The sequence below is a fragment of the Oncorhynchus mykiss genome, chromosome 12 (assembly GCF_013265735.2).
Source record: "Oncorhynchus mykiss isolate Arlee chromosome 12, USDA_OmykA_1.1, whole genome shotgun sequence".
Classification (NCBI taxonomy): domain Eukaryota; kingdom Metazoa; phylum Chordata; class Actinopteri; order Salmoniformes; family Salmonidae; genus Oncorhynchus; species Oncorhynchus mykiss.
The window spans coordinates 27,791,029-27,807,986 of NC_048576.1; the positions used below are offsets into that span (position 1 = coordinate 27,791,029).

The 16,958-nt window shown below is 39.8% G+C and overlaps 1 protein-coding gene across 2 annotated transcripts; it reads left to right on the forward strand.

Moving 5' to 3' along the window:
• The first annotated feature begins 1,211 nt into the window (after window positions 1–1,211).
• On the forward strand, window positions 1,212–15,780 carry LOC110537321. Of its 2 annotated transcripts, XR_005034933.1 has the most exons (4): window positions 1,212–1,411; window positions 6,338–10,590; window positions 11,100–11,231; window positions 15,146–15,779. XR_005034933.1 is itself a non-coding variant. In XM_021623267.2 (3 exons), the coding sequence occupies exons 1-3, from the start codon at window positions 10,537–10,539 to the stop codon at window positions 15,284–15,286; spliced, it is 327 nt and encodes a 108-aa protein (XP_021478942.1). In that variant the 5' UTR covers window positions 10,239–10,536; the 3' UTR covers window positions 15,287–15,780. The 2 variants fall into 2 exon arrangements, 1 of the variants encoding a protein (XP_021478942.1); XM_021623267.2 differs by lacking the exon at window positions 1,212–1,411 and having other exon boundaries at window positions 10,239–10,590; window positions 15,146–15,780.
• The last annotated feature ends 1,178 nt before the right edge of the window (window positions 15,781–16,958 follow it).

The window sequence follows — 16,958 nt, forward strand, 5'->3', positions numbered from 1 at the left end:
CACTAGTATCTGACATTGCCTCATACTTTCATTGTAGGGTATAAAAAAAAACTGATGTGAAATGAATGATAGCTTGCATAGAATTCCTCTGAGTATATTTTCTTAAATAAAAAAATATATGAACTTGTTTGATTTGTTTTATTTCATAAATGAAAAAAATGGTTGAAACGTTAATTTCCCCAACATCTGAGCTGCTACCTTCCAGCAGGCGGTACCGGAGCATCAGATCTCGTCGGTTCCGGGACAACTTTTCCTCCAGGCCATAAGACTGTTGAACAGCTAACCCGAAGCAGTCTACCTGCACAGACCTGTCTACCTGTACTCACCTGCACTAGACTATTTGCACTTGCTCTTTTCACACCTGCATCTTAGAGACTATTTGCAGACTCACCCACCCTTACACACACACATATGCACCATTGCTGCTACTATTTGTCTAAGCTACTCTACCATGTCCCTACTCACTTTAGCAAAATTCATAGTTAGGTCTGTATATTCTTATTATGTGTAAATATTTACAAACATTATCAATTACTGTGTATTTGTTTGTATAAATGTGTATTGCACTATTTCTGAGAGCTTGCAAGTAAGCATTTCACAGTGCATGTGACCAATAAACTTTAATTTGATTTGAGCTGACAGCAACATTGAGAAGTGAGACAATCAAGCCAATAGAGGGAAGTGTAATACCCAAAGCAATAGTACCGTCGTCTTTGGCTTTCGTAACATGAACATAACATGAGTTATCATTAAGGTCATACTGTTAGCTAGTGGCTAGTATATATTTTTTTAACGAACCCAAGATAGACCACAGACTCGTTTCCAACAGAAGCAAATTAATCATAGTGGGCCGTGTCAAGCAAGAGCTAGCGAGATCCTATTGGCGGGTTCTAGCATGAATTTGCATATATCCGTTAGGGAACGCTTCTTCTGTGAAGGGCGCATGTGCAATAACTCAATTTGCCCTTGCACTCCTAAACAACGCACATTTTTAGAAGCTTTTGCTAAGTGTAAAGTCTACAAAACGTAGTTCACTCTGTTCTTAATATATTATAGTTTTGGGAACAGAAAACTGTTTTGAGATCAAATATTTCATCGATGATAAAATGTGCAGTATGACTGCCAAAATCCATCTCGCTCCATATTCTCCCACTGCCAGCCACTGGGCTTGCTTTGATCACCATATTTGGTGGTGAGTGGTAACGCCAACCGGATGCTTCAGATTTACACATCTGGTAAAAAGTTTGGCTCATTATGCTCATCTGTGGTAGTGCGTGTTAGCAATATTCTCCTCGTGCTGTTTAAGTTGTAGCTAAATAGGTTATTAATGAAAGGTTCAGAGCTGATATGAGACGCACTTCTTTGTTAAAGACAAGCGAAGCTTTTTTCGAAGTTGACACTGACTATCAAGGTAGGTCAGCTGGCTAGCTAGCAGTTCTAGCTAACTTACCCCTGTAAAGCTACGCTAGCTATCTAGCTAATTGACTTTAACCCATATTGTGGTGTTTCGGGTATCAGTCTATATGTAAAATGTGTTGTAAAGTTTTCCTCTTTGTTGTTCGTATAGGTCAGTCAGAAAGCGCGCAAGCTAGAAGTTCTCCGATTTTATTGATGTGACTCACTGGTATAATACTGTTGGTGTACTGTCCATACTTTATTAATCGTCAGGGATAATAAGGTTCATGGGCTGTCATCAAATCAAATTGTATTCCTCACATACTTCATAAACAACAGGTGTGGACTAACAGTGACATTTTTAGTTATGGGCCCTTCACAACAATGCATAGAGATATTTTTTGGGAGAAGTAATATAAAAGTAATAATAACTTGGGTATATACAAGCGCGGCCCTCCACCTCACGGTAAAACATAGTGGCCCCCTTTCTTGACGGTGGAGAGAATTGTAAGTTTTATAGTTAATTTTCTGTAATTCTACACATTTTGCCATGGGACGTGGAGAAGTAATAGAAAAGTAAAACACATTATAATAAAAGGAACAATAGATACATTGGTTCAAGACTTTTGGGGACCCTAAGCAAAATGAGGTTGGGGGGCCCTCCACCTCATGATAAAACATTATAGTGGCCCCCTTCTTGATGGTGGAGAGAAATGTATGTTTTCCTGCAATGCTACTCATTTTGCCATCGGTGGAGAGACATTTTTGCAGTTTTGAAGCTGATTTCCTGCAATTCTACACATTTTGTAATGACTTCTGTTAATATGATATCTTAGTGAGAATGACTTACAAAAGGAATAGGGGCCCCCTGGAGGTCAGGGCCCCTGGGCACTTGCCCTGCATGTTGGTCGGTATTCAGCCATGAATACTACAAGTTTAGTTAACTGGCTAGACTAACTAACAATCTAAAAGTTGTTAGCAGACATGGCTAATTGAGTGACTGTCAGTCACTGATATAACAAGTGCAAAACTGCTGATGCACAACCAAATTTCAAAATTGCACCTGGTGTATTCTACTATTCTTACTCTAGTCTAAATAGTAAGTTTAGACCCTGACGGAGTTCCTTAGGGTCCCCTAGCAGCTGGGGGCCCTAAGCGACTGCTTATGTCGCTTATGCCTGGAACCAACCCTGTACAAAGGGTACGAGGTAATTGAGGTTGATATGTACATACAGTTCATTCGGAAAGTATTCAACCCCTTCCCTTTTCCACCTTTTGTTACATTACAGCCTTATTCAAAAATGTGTTAAATTAATTTCCCTCATCAATCTACATACAATACCCCATAAAGACAAATCAAAAACAGGTTTTTAGAATTTTTTGCAAATGTATAAAAAACATTAACCTTATTATCATAAGTATTCAGACCCTTTGCTATGAGACGTCAAATTGAGCTCAGGTGCATCCTATTTCCATTGATCATCCTTGAGATGTTTCTACAACTTCATTGGAGTCCACCTGTGATAAATTCAATTGATTGGACATGATTTGGAAAGGCACACACCTGTCTATATAAGGTCCCACAGTTGACAGTGCATGTCAGAATGCCAAGTGTCACATCTGGAGGAGACCTGGCACCATACCTGCGATGAAGCATGGTGGTGTCAGCACCATGTTGTGGAGATGTTTTTCAGCGGCAGGGACTGGGAGACTAGTCAGGATCGAGGGAAAGATGAATGGAGCAAAGAGATCCTTGATGAAAACCTGCTCCAGAGTGCTCAGGACGTCGGACTGGGGCGAAGGTTCACCTTCCAACAGGACAATGACCCTAAGCACACAGCCAAGACAACGCAGGAGTGGCTTCAGGACAAGTCTCTGAATGTCCTTGAGTGGCCCAGCCAGAGCCCGAACTTGAACCTGATCGAACATCTCTGGAGAGACCTGAAAATAGCTGTGCAGCAACGCTTCCCATCCAACCTGACTGAACTTGAGAGGATCTGCAGAGAAGAATGAGAGAAACTCCCCAAATACAGGTGTGCCAAGCTTGTAGCATCATACACAAGAAGACTTGAGGCTGTAATCGCTGCCAAAGGTGCTTCAACATAGTATTGAGTAAAGGGTCTGAATACCATTTTTTTTGCTAGGTAAAGCTCCGCCTAATCTCAGCTCACTGGTCACCATAGCAACACTCACCCGTAGCAAGCGCTCCAGCAGGTATATTTCACTGGTCATCCCCAAAGCCAACACCTCCTTTGGCCACTTTTCCTTCCAGTTCTCTGCTGCCAATGACTGGAACGAATTGCAAAAGTCACTGAAGTTGGAGACTTACAGTGGGGCAAAAAAGTATTTAGTCAGCCACCAATTGTGCAAGTTCTCCCACTTAAAAAGATGAGGCCTGTAATTTTCACCATAGGTACACTTCAACTATGACAGACAAAATGAGAAAAATTATCCAGAAAATCACATTGTAGGATTTTTAATGAATTTATTTGCAAATTATGGTGGAAAATAAGTATTTGGTCAATAACAAAAGTTTCTCAATACTTTGTTATATACCCTTTGTTGGCAATGACAGAGGTCAAACGTTTTCTGTAAGTCTTCACAAGGTTTTCACACACTGTTGCTGGTATTTTGGCCCATTCCTCCATGCAGATCTCCTCTAGAGCAGTGATGTTTTGGGGCTGTTGCTGGGCAACACGGACTTTCAACTCCCTCCAAAGATTTTCTATGGGGTTGAGCTCTGGAGACTGGTTAGGCCACTCAAGGACCTTGAAATGCTTCTTACGAAGCCACTCCTTTGTTGCCCGGGCGGTGTGTTTGGGATCATTGTCATGCTGAAAGACCCAGCCACGTTTCATCTTCAATGCCCTTGCTGATAGTAGGCTTTGTTACTTTGGTCCCAGCTCTCTGCAGGTCATTCACTAGGTCCCCCCGTGTGGTTCTGGGATTTTTGCTCACCGTTCTTGGGATCTTTTTGACCCCACGGGGTGAGATCTTGCGTGAATCCCCAGATTGAGGGAGATTGTCAGTGGTCTTGTATGTCTTCCATTTCATAATAGTTGCTCCCACAGTTGATTTCTTCAAACCAAGCTGCTTACCTATTACCCAGCCTGGTGCAGGTCTACAATTTTGTTTCTGGTGTCCTTTGACAGCTCTTTGGTCTTGGCCATAGTGGAGTTTGGAGTGTGACTGTTTGAGGTTTTGGACAGGTGTCTTTTATACTGATAACAAGTTCAAACAGGTGCCATTAATACAGGTAACGAGTGGAGGACAGAGGAGCCTCTTAAAGAAGTTACAGGTCTGTGAGAGCCAGAAATCTTGCTTGTTTGTAGGTGACCAAATACTTATTTTCCACCATAATTTGCAAATAAATTCATTAACAAATCCTACAATGTAAATATTCTGGATTTTTTTTTCTCATTTTGTCTCTCATAGTTGAAGTGTACCTATGATGAAAATTACAGGCCTCATTTTTTTAAGTGGGAGAACTTGCACAATTGGTGGCTGACTAAATACTTTTTTGCCCCACTGTATCTCCCTCACTGACCTCAAGCATCGGCTGTCAGAGCAGCTTACCGATTGGTATAGCTATACACAGCCCATCTGTAAATAGCCGATCCAACCTACTACCTACCTCATCCCCATCTTTGTCTTTTTGTTTTTTCTGCTCTTTTGCACACCAGTATTTCTACTTGCACATCCTCATCTGCACATCTATCACTCCAGTGTTAATTGCTAAATTGTAATTACTTCACCACTATGGCCTATTTATTGCCTTACCTCCTTACTTAATTTGCACACACTGTATACATATTTTCTATTGTGTTATTGACTGTTTGTTTATCCCATGTGTAACTTTTTTTTTGTCGCACTGCTTTGCTTTATCTTGGCCAGGTCGCAGTTGTAAATGAGAACTTGTTCTTTACTGGCCTACCTGGTTAAATAAAGGTGAAATAAAAAAAAAAAAAACTATGTAAGTGTAATTTTTCATTTTAAAACATTTCTAAAAACCTGTTTTTGCCTTGTCATTATGAGGTATTGTAGATTGATTATTTTTTGTAATTTTTTTATCCATTTTAGAATAAGGCTGTAACGTAACAAAATGTGGAAAAAATCAAGGGGTATGAATACCTTCTGAATGCACTGTTTAGCTAGGAATAAAGTGAAAGATAATAAACAGTAGCAGCAGCGTATGTGATGAGTCAGCCTTTTTGGACAAACTTTAAATGCAGGTAGTCCAGGTAGCTATTTGGTTAACTATTTAGCAGTCTTATGGCTTGGGAGTAGAAGCTGTTTTTTATTTATTTAACTAGGCAAGTCAGTTAAGAACAAATTCTTATTTACAGTGACAGCTTAGGAACAGTGGGTCAACTGCCTTGTTCAGGGGCAGAACAACAGATTTTTACCTTGTCAGCTCGAGGATTCGATCTAGCAAACTTTCGGTTACTGGCCCAGCGCTCTAACCACGAGGCTACCTGCCGCCCCATTCAGGGTCCTGTTGATTACAGACTTGGTGCATCGGTACCGCTTGCCATGCGGTAGCAGAGAGAACAGTTTATGACTTGGGTGGCTGGAGTCTTTGATAATTTTAGGGCCTTCCTCTGACACTGCATGGTATAGAGGTCCTGGATGGCAGGGAACTTGGCCCCAGTGATGTACTGGGCCATACTCACTACCATGTGTAGCGCCTTGCAGTCGGATGCCAAGCAGTTGCCATACCAAGCAGTACTGCAGACACTCAATGGTGCAGATGTACTACTTTCTGAGGGCCCATGACAAATATTTTCAGCCTCCTGAGGGGGAAGAGGCATTGTCATGACGCTAATACATTATTTTGGACAGTAGTTGTATCTTCAGCAATTCACCTAGCTACAACCATAAGATTTATAACAAGGCCAGATAAGATCCTTGTTTCACCAGCAACTATGTCTTTTCCCCATAGGTTTAGGAGACACTTCATCTACACTCTGATGCATTTGTGACTTAGTCAACGGTGAGACTGCTTAATCTTTCGGTTAGTCGTCCTCCCTTGCCAACTGTGTTGCTGTTGCCCTGTGTTCCACACCATGGCACGCCACAGTAAGCTGCAAAAACAGGTGTTGTCTCTGTACCGCCAGTTCCTGCGTGCTGGCCAGGACAAGCCAGGCTTTCTACCCAGGATCCGGGATGAGTTCCGAGAGAACTCCAGCATCAAGAAGACTGATGTCATGCACATAGAATACCTTTACCGGCGCGGACAGAGACAGCTAGACCAGCTGAAAGATGTGAACACAAAGCAACTAGGAACTTTCTCCAAACCTAAGGCAGAGCGATAACCAACACTATTTCCGTCTCCACACCCTCTGTTGTAGCTACCTCTAGTTATGTGGATAATACAGCGTTATCCATTGTGTTACATTCATCATTCACTAGTCAGATTACTACTTTCAATCTGCAGCTGAGTAAGTGCAGTCATTGTCCTAAGCAATGGCCATTGTTCTGAACTGTATGACAGTACCAATGCACTGTGCTCTTTCATAGAGCTGGATACCACTGATGATGATGATGATGATGATGATGATGATGATAAATGTTTAAGTCAATCTCTGGCCAGTGAGTTTGTTGGGTTGAGCAGACCAGTTGCTCTGGTCATTGTTGTAAAATACTTACTTTCATCTAGCTACATTTACCTGTTGAGTGTTTTGGATTAAAGACTTTTATCATCAGTATGGGAAGTGAATTTGACTTATGTAAAAGGTCTAGTTAATACTATTATATGCTTACGTGTCACAGGAGGTCAAGTTATGGGATCTTAGATTTTTATAATACTTTTAAAAATAGAAATGGTGTACTCTTACTGCATTGTTAGGTCGTAACATAAACATTTTTCTGCACCAGCTATAACATCTGTGTATGCGACCAATAAACTTTGATTTAATTTAATGCTCATGAAATATACAGTCAATTAGAAATGCCTGAGTAATTTAGACACTGCCAGTCAGCAACAGACAGTAGACAAATCTAATGGTCCAATCCCAAATTGACCCCTTGACCCTACGCCCTATCAGAGAGGAATAGGTGAAGCAAGAGGGTTATCTCTCGCCAAAATCTGTCCAAAATAGATTTCAAATAGAGCCATGACTACACGGATCTCTGCCACCCCAGGTAACTCAAGCCAGCAATAAAACCTATTTCAAAAAACAGATAAAATAATACCTTACTGCACAAAGGGGACTGTGAAGAGACACAGACATTGTATATACTGTATAATGTATTGTAATTTGCACTGTACTATTAGACCTATATATTGTGTGTATGTACTGATTATGTATGTTGGCAATGTACCCCTGACTGCAATGTGCAGTTTGGGGTGAGGCTCAATGTGGGCGGAGTCAAACATTTGACCATGCCCACTGTATTTTTTGAAAGTCCTCCACAGGTTTGACAGTCACACACTGAATACAAACACACACGTTTGTGCAAGGAACACGTTGAATACAAACATATTTCCTTTTTGAAGATCGTAAGAAATATTATATAAAGTGGTACCAGCACATATGTTGAAACACTTTTTGCTTCATGCTATATTTGAGACAAGCTACTGATATTGTTGCGGTGAACAACAGACTTGTCATGTACTGTTAAGATTGCGTTGATAAATGTTAACTTTATATTATTTAATTGAGAATAAATATACAGTTACTAGCTATCCTGATTTATAATGCTATTTACTTTCCTCATCAGAATGGAGACAGACTATACCATATAGGCAAGCTGAATGTGCTTTGTACATTAAGTTATACCAGCTCCAGTAAAGAGATCAGAGACTCGGGTGACTTCTAAGTCATCTTTACTAAACAACATAACACAATTAACAAATGAAACAATTAACACAGCAGACAAAAACAAGGTTGACCACTCCTCAAAAATTGCTTCACTCCTGCTCCTCAAAAGAGGCAAAGACAGTCATTTTCTTGTTGTCAACTGCCTCCACATAGAACATCTCATCATCTCTCTGTAACTGGAACGAGAACATGAATGGTTTCTCAAGGAGAATATTTTCCTCCTCATCCAGGCCATCATACAACCGTAGTTCTTTAAGGGTTGTAATACGGTCTTCCACCCTCCATCCCAATTACACTAGGGAGGGAAATGTTGCCTTTAAATGTTTGCCGTTCGCACCACCTTGCTGCTTCCTTGAAGAAAAAGGAAGAAGAAAAATTAAGAGTTGTGCCTCATTGGGTGATCAAGTAAAGTTTTTACAATACCACCATGGAAACAAAAGCCACCATTACTAAAGAGGTTTTCAGTGATATCTATAACTACTCAACAAGTCTATTATATGCATCAAGCCTTCAGCATTACACACAGTAGACTACATACACAGTTCACAGCTCCCAGTTCGCCTTGCATTTTGTTTTCAGTATTGTCTAGAAAGAAAACCGATTGTTGTCATTAAGCAATGTAAGGGAACCTCTAGGGATGTGTGTACAGGAATGCACCTTACTTTAGCTAATAGTCTATACAGTACCTGATCCTGCAGAGCTGGAGGCTGATGTGACATGCTGTGACTTCTTGGGGGAGAGTCATATACATCATCCTAAAATATATTGGAGGGGGGGGGGTTAAGTCTTTAAACATTGGTTTAAGACTATACCACTCATCATATGATACCTCCTACCTGTGTTTTGTTTCAATCTTTCAACCTCACTTCTTCAGACCTTAGTGAGTGAATGACGTACATTACATACATAAAATAGATTCAGGTCAGTCTGGCTACAGTGAAACAAATTATTTTAAGGAAGTTTGTATAATGTTCAAGACTTTGGGGTGGCAGGGTAGCCTAGTGGTTAGAGTGTTGGACTAGTAACCGGAAGGTTGCAAGTTCAAATCCTCGAGCTGACAATTCTCTCGTTCTGCCCCTGAACAGGCAGTTAACCCACTAACTGACTTGCCTAGTTAAATAAAGGTAAAATTAAAAAAGACATACGACATGGAAAGTTCTGCAGGAGAACTAGGCACCACAATAGTGTGCTGCAAGCACAGAAATAATAATTGTTCATATGTTATAACAACAGAAAATAGGACTAATATAAAATACTGAATAACCAGCATCTTACCATCAAAACAAACACCCCACATTTGTTTGAGAAACTTTGCGTTGGTAGGCCCTGTGGTGTGAACAAGGTACAATTTTCAATAAAGGAATGACAATCAAATGGTTCAGTGGAATCATTTAAAGGAATATCTGACCTAAACATCATCCACACCAAAAGTCCTCCAAGGTCCAGGGGACAAGATTCGAGCAATGTTTCTGTGAACACAGTGTATGTGAAAGTTAAGAAAAAGTACAATTTTTAAACTGAACTACCACTATCCAGATGGGATGAAACCGGGTGCCCGAAAAACATGAATGGTTGGGTGCAACTTTTCTCTCCAGCCAGTGCCATGGAGGGGATCAAGAAAGAAAATCTCCCTAGCTTGTGGCCTCAGTATCTGTTAAATGTGTTCAAATATGAACAGACACACTTTGACATACAACTTTCAAACTTATGACTTTAAAATAGTAGGATTTATACTGAAAAACTATATAGGTAGTGGTTAATGAAACAGCTATAACGCATTGTAATTCTAGAAAAGAATCAGAGCGGCAATGAGCAACTTCGTTTTACAGTTAACAAAGGCAAAACTAAATTTACTAACACCTAATGTCCAATGTGTTTATCCATGTAACTAGATTAAATTCGATTAAGACTCGCTTTCGTTGACGTTGATACCTTCGACGTGAACAAAACTATTTAGGTCACCCGAAAGGAGGGGTTCGGGTTAAACGCGTTTGACTCCGCCCACATTGATCCCGGACCGGAACTGCACACTGCAGTCAGGGGCTTCTCGGTCTTATTGCTTAATTATATTATTATTATATATTACTATGTAAGATTCTCGCTATAGCCACACGGTGGTGGTAACTTGCGTAGCAGATCTTAGCACACGACGTAGCGTAGTTAAATGTAAACAGGAAGTGGATACACGGGGTTCGTTCTTGGCCTGTGAGTCTTGAGATTGAGACTAAATTTTTGTTCATTTTAATTGGATAATTACATTACTACAGAATTATTGTTATAGTAGCTTGTATATTTGTTTTACGTAAAATATTTGAACATGTCCGGATCATCGAGGCCAGGTGAAATGTCCAATTCGCAGTTGTTCCAGCAGGTCAGTATTTTCGATTGATAAAGCCTGGACGTATTTAGTTTACAAATTATAATAGATATAATGTCATGCAGATAGATTGGTTAGTCAGAGCCATAGCTATATTTAGATGTATCTTAATACATGGCTCTGGTCATAGGCATATACATTATTGGTTAGAGCCTGTTTGATCTGTTCAATGGCTATTTAAATTAATGATATCCCTAGCGCTACATTCATTGGCAAAACCGGGCAGGGTACTTCATATAGCATTTTTCTTATTTCATTATGTCCCAAAATACAAGGTTGTTTTACTCAGATGGTTATAAGCAATGTCAGTTCTTGCGTCTATAGGTCCGTCTTTGAATTTGAGAGTGGTTATTTCTCCAGCCCCATAGCTCAGCTATAGTAAACTAAGTGGGAGGGCAGGGCTTTCGTTTGGCTGAAAAATGCATTAAGAATTGTGCTGTAAGATTAAAGATGTGGTTGCTGTAACATGTACTCAGCTGCTAACCTGCCCTCTCTTTTCCCAGTTAGCGCTTTTGGGCTGGCTCCGTTCAGACAGCGAAAAAGACAAGGAGATCTTAACGGCCATCACAGGCATTCAGGTGGCACGAGAGCTCATGAACCGTCTCACAGGACAAAGAGAAGTGGACGCTTTTAAGGTGAATTGATTAAACAGAATGGAAAGACAATTCTTATAATCTATAGGAGCAGTCTACATACTAAACAATCTTGGCAGAAGTTGTCAAACATATTCTAGTCAGGCCCCGCTCGAGGATGACATGCCTAAGGGGGCATTTTAAGTCCATGGTCATACAATATCAACAACCTTTGTTGTATATAATAACACAATAAATATATGCACCCCACTAGACATACTAGTGTATCCGAAATGCAGCCGTAGCTGTCTAAGGCCTACACATAATTTGCGCCTACCAACACACACAGATCACACAAAGATTCTTACAGGCTTCATAGCATCAACTTCAATCATTACAACTATAGGCTACATTGCTGTTGAATTTGTGACACTACGCAATAAGCATAACCAAGCTGCCACTTCTCCAGGTGCACAATATTTTCTGTGTGGGAGAGTTTCTCACAGTTTCACACACACACACACACACACACACACACACACACACACACACTATAGCAAGAGAGCAGGGAGGGGGGTGAAAAAGTAGGCTGTGTGTCGTTTTCATAGGCTACTGTAAAGGTGATGTCAATACTATCACACAATGACTGTGTAATGCAAATGAATGATAAGAGTGAACGTTTGCCTGCTTCTTTTAGTAGGCTACACATGGTATTGGTCCTAATACTGAGACATACAAAATGTAGGCCAATCTGAAATGCAGCCATATACACAACACATGTCATTGTGCACACAAGAAAGCATGTGATGTTGAAGTGGACAGCCAGGACAACAGGAACACTGCACCAGGGCTCACCTCATAGCACAACCAATTAGGCTACATTGGTCATTGTCCTTATACCCTTCAAATAACTCAAAGCTGTATATCTATCATTAGCAATTAGACCCGTAAAAGCAATCGATGACATTAAGAATCACAGATAAATCTGAAAGATGCTTAGAAGAGTTGCAGTCTCCTCGATGCTGTGTTTAACCTCTCATCCTCTCAACCTTTCATTCTTCTTCCTGGCAAAATATACTTGTCAGTTATTTTTTTGTATTATATTAGGATCCCCATTAGCTGTTGCCAAAGCAGCAGCTACTCTTTCTTGGGTCCACATGAAACATGACATAATTCAGAACATTAATAGACAAGAACAGCTCAAGGACAGAACTACATATATTTTTTAAAAAGGCACACGTAGCCTACATATCAATACATACACACAAACTATCTAGGTCAAATAATGGGGAGAACAAGTGTTTGATACACTGCCGATTTTGCAGGTTTTCCAACTTACAAAGCATGTAGAGGTCTGTAATTTTTATCATAGGTACACTTCAACTGTGAGAGACAGAATCTAAATGCAATAAAATGCAAAATAATTATTTAAAAATAATACAATGTGATTTTCTGGATTTTTGTTTTATCAAAATACTTAAACTTACATGCAAAATACCTGCTGTTAACTTTTAAATGATTGGAATGAATTATCCAAAGAGAGTATAAAGATTTTCATGATGATGATAAAAATGACAGACCTCTACATGCTTTGTAAGTAGGAAACACTGCTGATTTTGCAGGTTATCAAATACTTGTTCTCCCCACTGTAGAGGCGTTGTGCCGTGAGGTGTTGCTTTATCTGTTTTTAGAAACCACGTTTGCTGTTCATTTGAGCAATATGAGGTCCCTCTCAAAGGCTAGCTGGATAAGCTGGGCTTCTCATTGATGTAACATGCTCTGTGTTCACTGACTATGTTCTGGAGAACGAATTTTCACACATTGCTGTAGATTCCCCCAAAATGTTAGTCATGTTTCAGTGCCAACAGCACAGTAGGCATTGCTGACAAAGGCCCGCCATATCTTTGCAGGCTGGTCAGTTGGCATCACTCTCGACTAGAGGTCGACCGATTATGATTTTTCAATGCCGATACCGATTATTGGAGGACCAAAAAAAGCAGATACCGATTAATCGGTCTATTTTTTTAAACTTTTTTTTTTTTTTTGTAATAATGACAATTACAACAATACTGAATGGACACTTATTTTAACTTAATATAATACATCAATACAATCAATTTAGCCTCAAATAAAGAAACATGTTCAATTTGGTTTAAATAATGCAAAAACAAAGTGTTGGAGGAGAAAGTAAAAGTGCAATATGTGCCATGTAAGAAAGCTAACATTTAAGTTCCTTGCTCAGAACATGAGAACATATGAAAGCTGGTGGTTCCTTTTAACACGAGTCTTCAATATTCCCAGGTAACAAGTTTTAGGTTGTAGTTATTATAGGAATTATAGGACTATTTCTCTATACCATTTGTATTTCATGAACCTTTGACGATTGGATGTTCTTATAGGCACTTTAGTATTGCCAGTGTTACAGTATAGCTTCCGTCCCTCTCCTCGCTCCTACCTGGGCTCAAACCAGGAACACATCGACAACAGCCACCCTCAAAGCAGCGTTACCTATGCAGAGCAAGGGGAACAACCTCTCCAAGTCTCAGAGCTAGTGACGTTTGAAACGCTATTAGCGCGCACCACGCTAACTAGCTAGCAATTTCACATCGGTTACACCAGCCTAATCTCGGGAGTTGATAGGCTTGAAGCATTGCGAAGAGCTGCTGGCAAAATGCACGAAAGTGCTGTTTGAATGAATGCTTACGGGCCTGCTGGTGCCTACCACCGCTCACTCAGACTGCTCTATCAAATCATAGACTTAGTTATAACATAATAACACACAGAAATACGAGCCTTAGGTCATTAATATGGTCGAATCCGGAAACTATTATCTCGAAAACAAGACGTTTATTCTTTCAGTGAAATACGGAACCGTTCCGTATTTTATCTGACGGGTGGCGTCCATAAGTCTAAATATTCCTGTTACATTGCACAACCTTCAATGTTATGTCATAATAACGTAATTACATAATTAGGCGTCCCAAACTGTTGCATATACACTGACTCTGCGTGCAATGAACACAAGAGAAGTGACACAATTAATATTGCCTGCTAACCTGGATTTCTTTTAGCTAAATATGCAGGTTTCAAAATATATACTTCTGTGTATTTATTTTAAGAAAGGCATTGATGTTTATGAATCCCCGAGCTGACAAGGTAAAAATCTGTCGTTCTGCCCCTGAACAAGGCAGTTAACCCACCGTTCCTAGGCCGTCATTGAAAATAAGAATGTTTTCTTAACTGACTTGCCTAGTTAAATAAAGATTAAATAAAGGTGTAAAAAATGAATAAAATAATTGGCCAAATCGGTGTCCAAAAATACTGATTTCCGAAAACTTGAAATCGGCCCTAATTAATCGCCCATTCCGATTAATCGGTCAACCTCTACTCTCGACATGGTGGTCATCAGTTTTTTTGCTCTTGGTAGTGCCCAGCCATTTTTGGATATCCATGCTGATAAAAGCTTAGCCAACTAGCTATAATTATTCAGCGCGCCATTACCAAAACTTAACGAAACTACTAGCTAGGCTATTATTAGCTGTCGCTGTCTGCAAAAGTTAATAACTTTTTCCCCCTCTCTGTAAAAAAATAAAACCGACCCTGGGATCCAATGAGCTTCCTAAACAAGGCAATAAAGGCAGTACCTTGTGACATTGCATGGCTAGGTGCCCAATTGAATGCATTTTTTTATTTTAAATACTAAATATTACATTATTGCATACCCTCTCCCTCACCCCTCCTCAGATCATGAGCGTACACCCGGCATATAGCCTCTGTCCCGGTCTGTGTCTCTGGCAGGCCTGGCAAAACCGGGTATATACCATTTGTTATGTTTATGGGGAAACAAAACTGGAGGTTGTCCATGCCCGGCTTTACCAACCCGTAGAGCCGGCCCTGACTGTAGTGTTCATGTGGTTCATGTTTATGTGTCTGGGTAGACACTTGCTGACCTGCTTGCTTTTCTTCTGTCCTCACAGAAAGAATGTATCCAGAGCATTGCAGACTTTGTGCAGAAGAATCCTCGTGCCTCACAAAAGGAAATCAACACAGCAGTTGAGAAGCATGTCTTGCTTTTTGCTGCTCGAGTACAGGCCCTTGATTCTGCACCCCTACTATGAGTCCCACACAGCTTACACACATCTTCTTTGTTGTAGCTCACTATCACTGACTGACCACTGTATCTGAATAGAAAAGCTTCTAAAATTAAGAAATTATTACACCAATCAAGGTATGCCTACACACATGGGTTCTATCTGCGCTCTCTCTCTCTCATGCTGTATTGCAAACAACCCTATTGCAATGTTGTGCTACTGTACAAAGAATACTGGATAAAAAGCTTTATGTCATGGACCAGGAGATGACCAGACAACTGTACATTTTGGTAACATTCCAATAATTCCACCAGCCAGTCTGTTTAGATTGTTATCTAACCTAATTTAATCTAAACCATGTTTTTGATATAATTTTCATAACGTAGATAGCCTTATCTAAGGCAGATGTAATTGTTGTCTATCTGTTGTATGTTGTCTTCATATATTGTCTAATATTATACATATTGCCTTATTTGAATTATTGTAATGAATTGATATTAAAAGGGAGACTCTTCTGATGCTTTTTTTGGCAAATTATTGAACACTGGATAAAGAAAAGGAATGGGTTGTAGGATTTGGGGATATTGCCATGTTTTATTCTGTGTATAACAGCATGATAAGTGACACATGAGCATTTTAAGATGAAAAATTATGGATGCAAAAAAACTTCTGAACACAAGACTACAGCACTAAACTTGTGCTAGCAGATATGCTCTTAAAATAGGCTTTCCTGGACACATTGATATACGATCTGAAATCACTAAAAGAAGTGTCAGTTGAAGGGTATTTTGTACAGTGCCTTCAGAAAGTATTCATACCACTTGACTTATTTCACATTTTGTTGTTATAGCCCGAATTCAAAATGGATTAAATATTTTCTCACCCATCTACACACAATACCCCATAATGACAATGTGAAAACAACATGTTTTTAGAATTTTTTTCTAATGTTTTGAAAAGGAAATACAGTGATTTTGGAAAGTATTCAGACCCCTTGACTTTTTCCACATTTTTAATTTCATTTTTTAAACTTAAATATCACTTTTACATAAGTTGTCAGACCCTTTACTCAGTACTTTGTTGAAGCACCTTTGGCAGTGATTACAGCCTCAAGTCTTCTTGGTATGACCCTACAAACTTGGCACACCTGTATTTGGGGAGTATCTGCCCTTCTCTGAAGATCCTCTCAAGCTCTGTCAGGTTGGTTGGGGAACATCGCTGCACAGCTATTTTCAGGCCATCTCCCCCGATTTCTCAGTTTGGCTGAGAGGCCAGCTCTAGGTCTGAATACTTTCCGAATGCACTGTATATGTAATTTAGATAAGTATTCACACCCCTGAGTCAATACATGTTGGAATCACCTTTAATTACAGCGATGTGTCTTTTTGGGTAAGTCTCTAAGAAATTTGCACACCTGGATTGTGCAATTTTTACACATTCTTTTTAAAATTCTTCAAGCTCTCTCAAGTTGGTTTTTGATCATTGCTTGACAGCCATTTTCAAGTCTTGCCATAGATGTTCAAGAAAATTCAAGTCCAAACTGTTTCTAGGTGACTTAGAAACATTCAATGTTGTCTTGGTAAGCTACTCCACTGTATATTTGGCCTTGTGTTTTAGGTTATTGCCCTACTGAAAGGTAAATTTGTCTCCCAGTGTCAGGTGGAAAGCAGACAGAACCAGGTTTTCCTGATTCAGGATT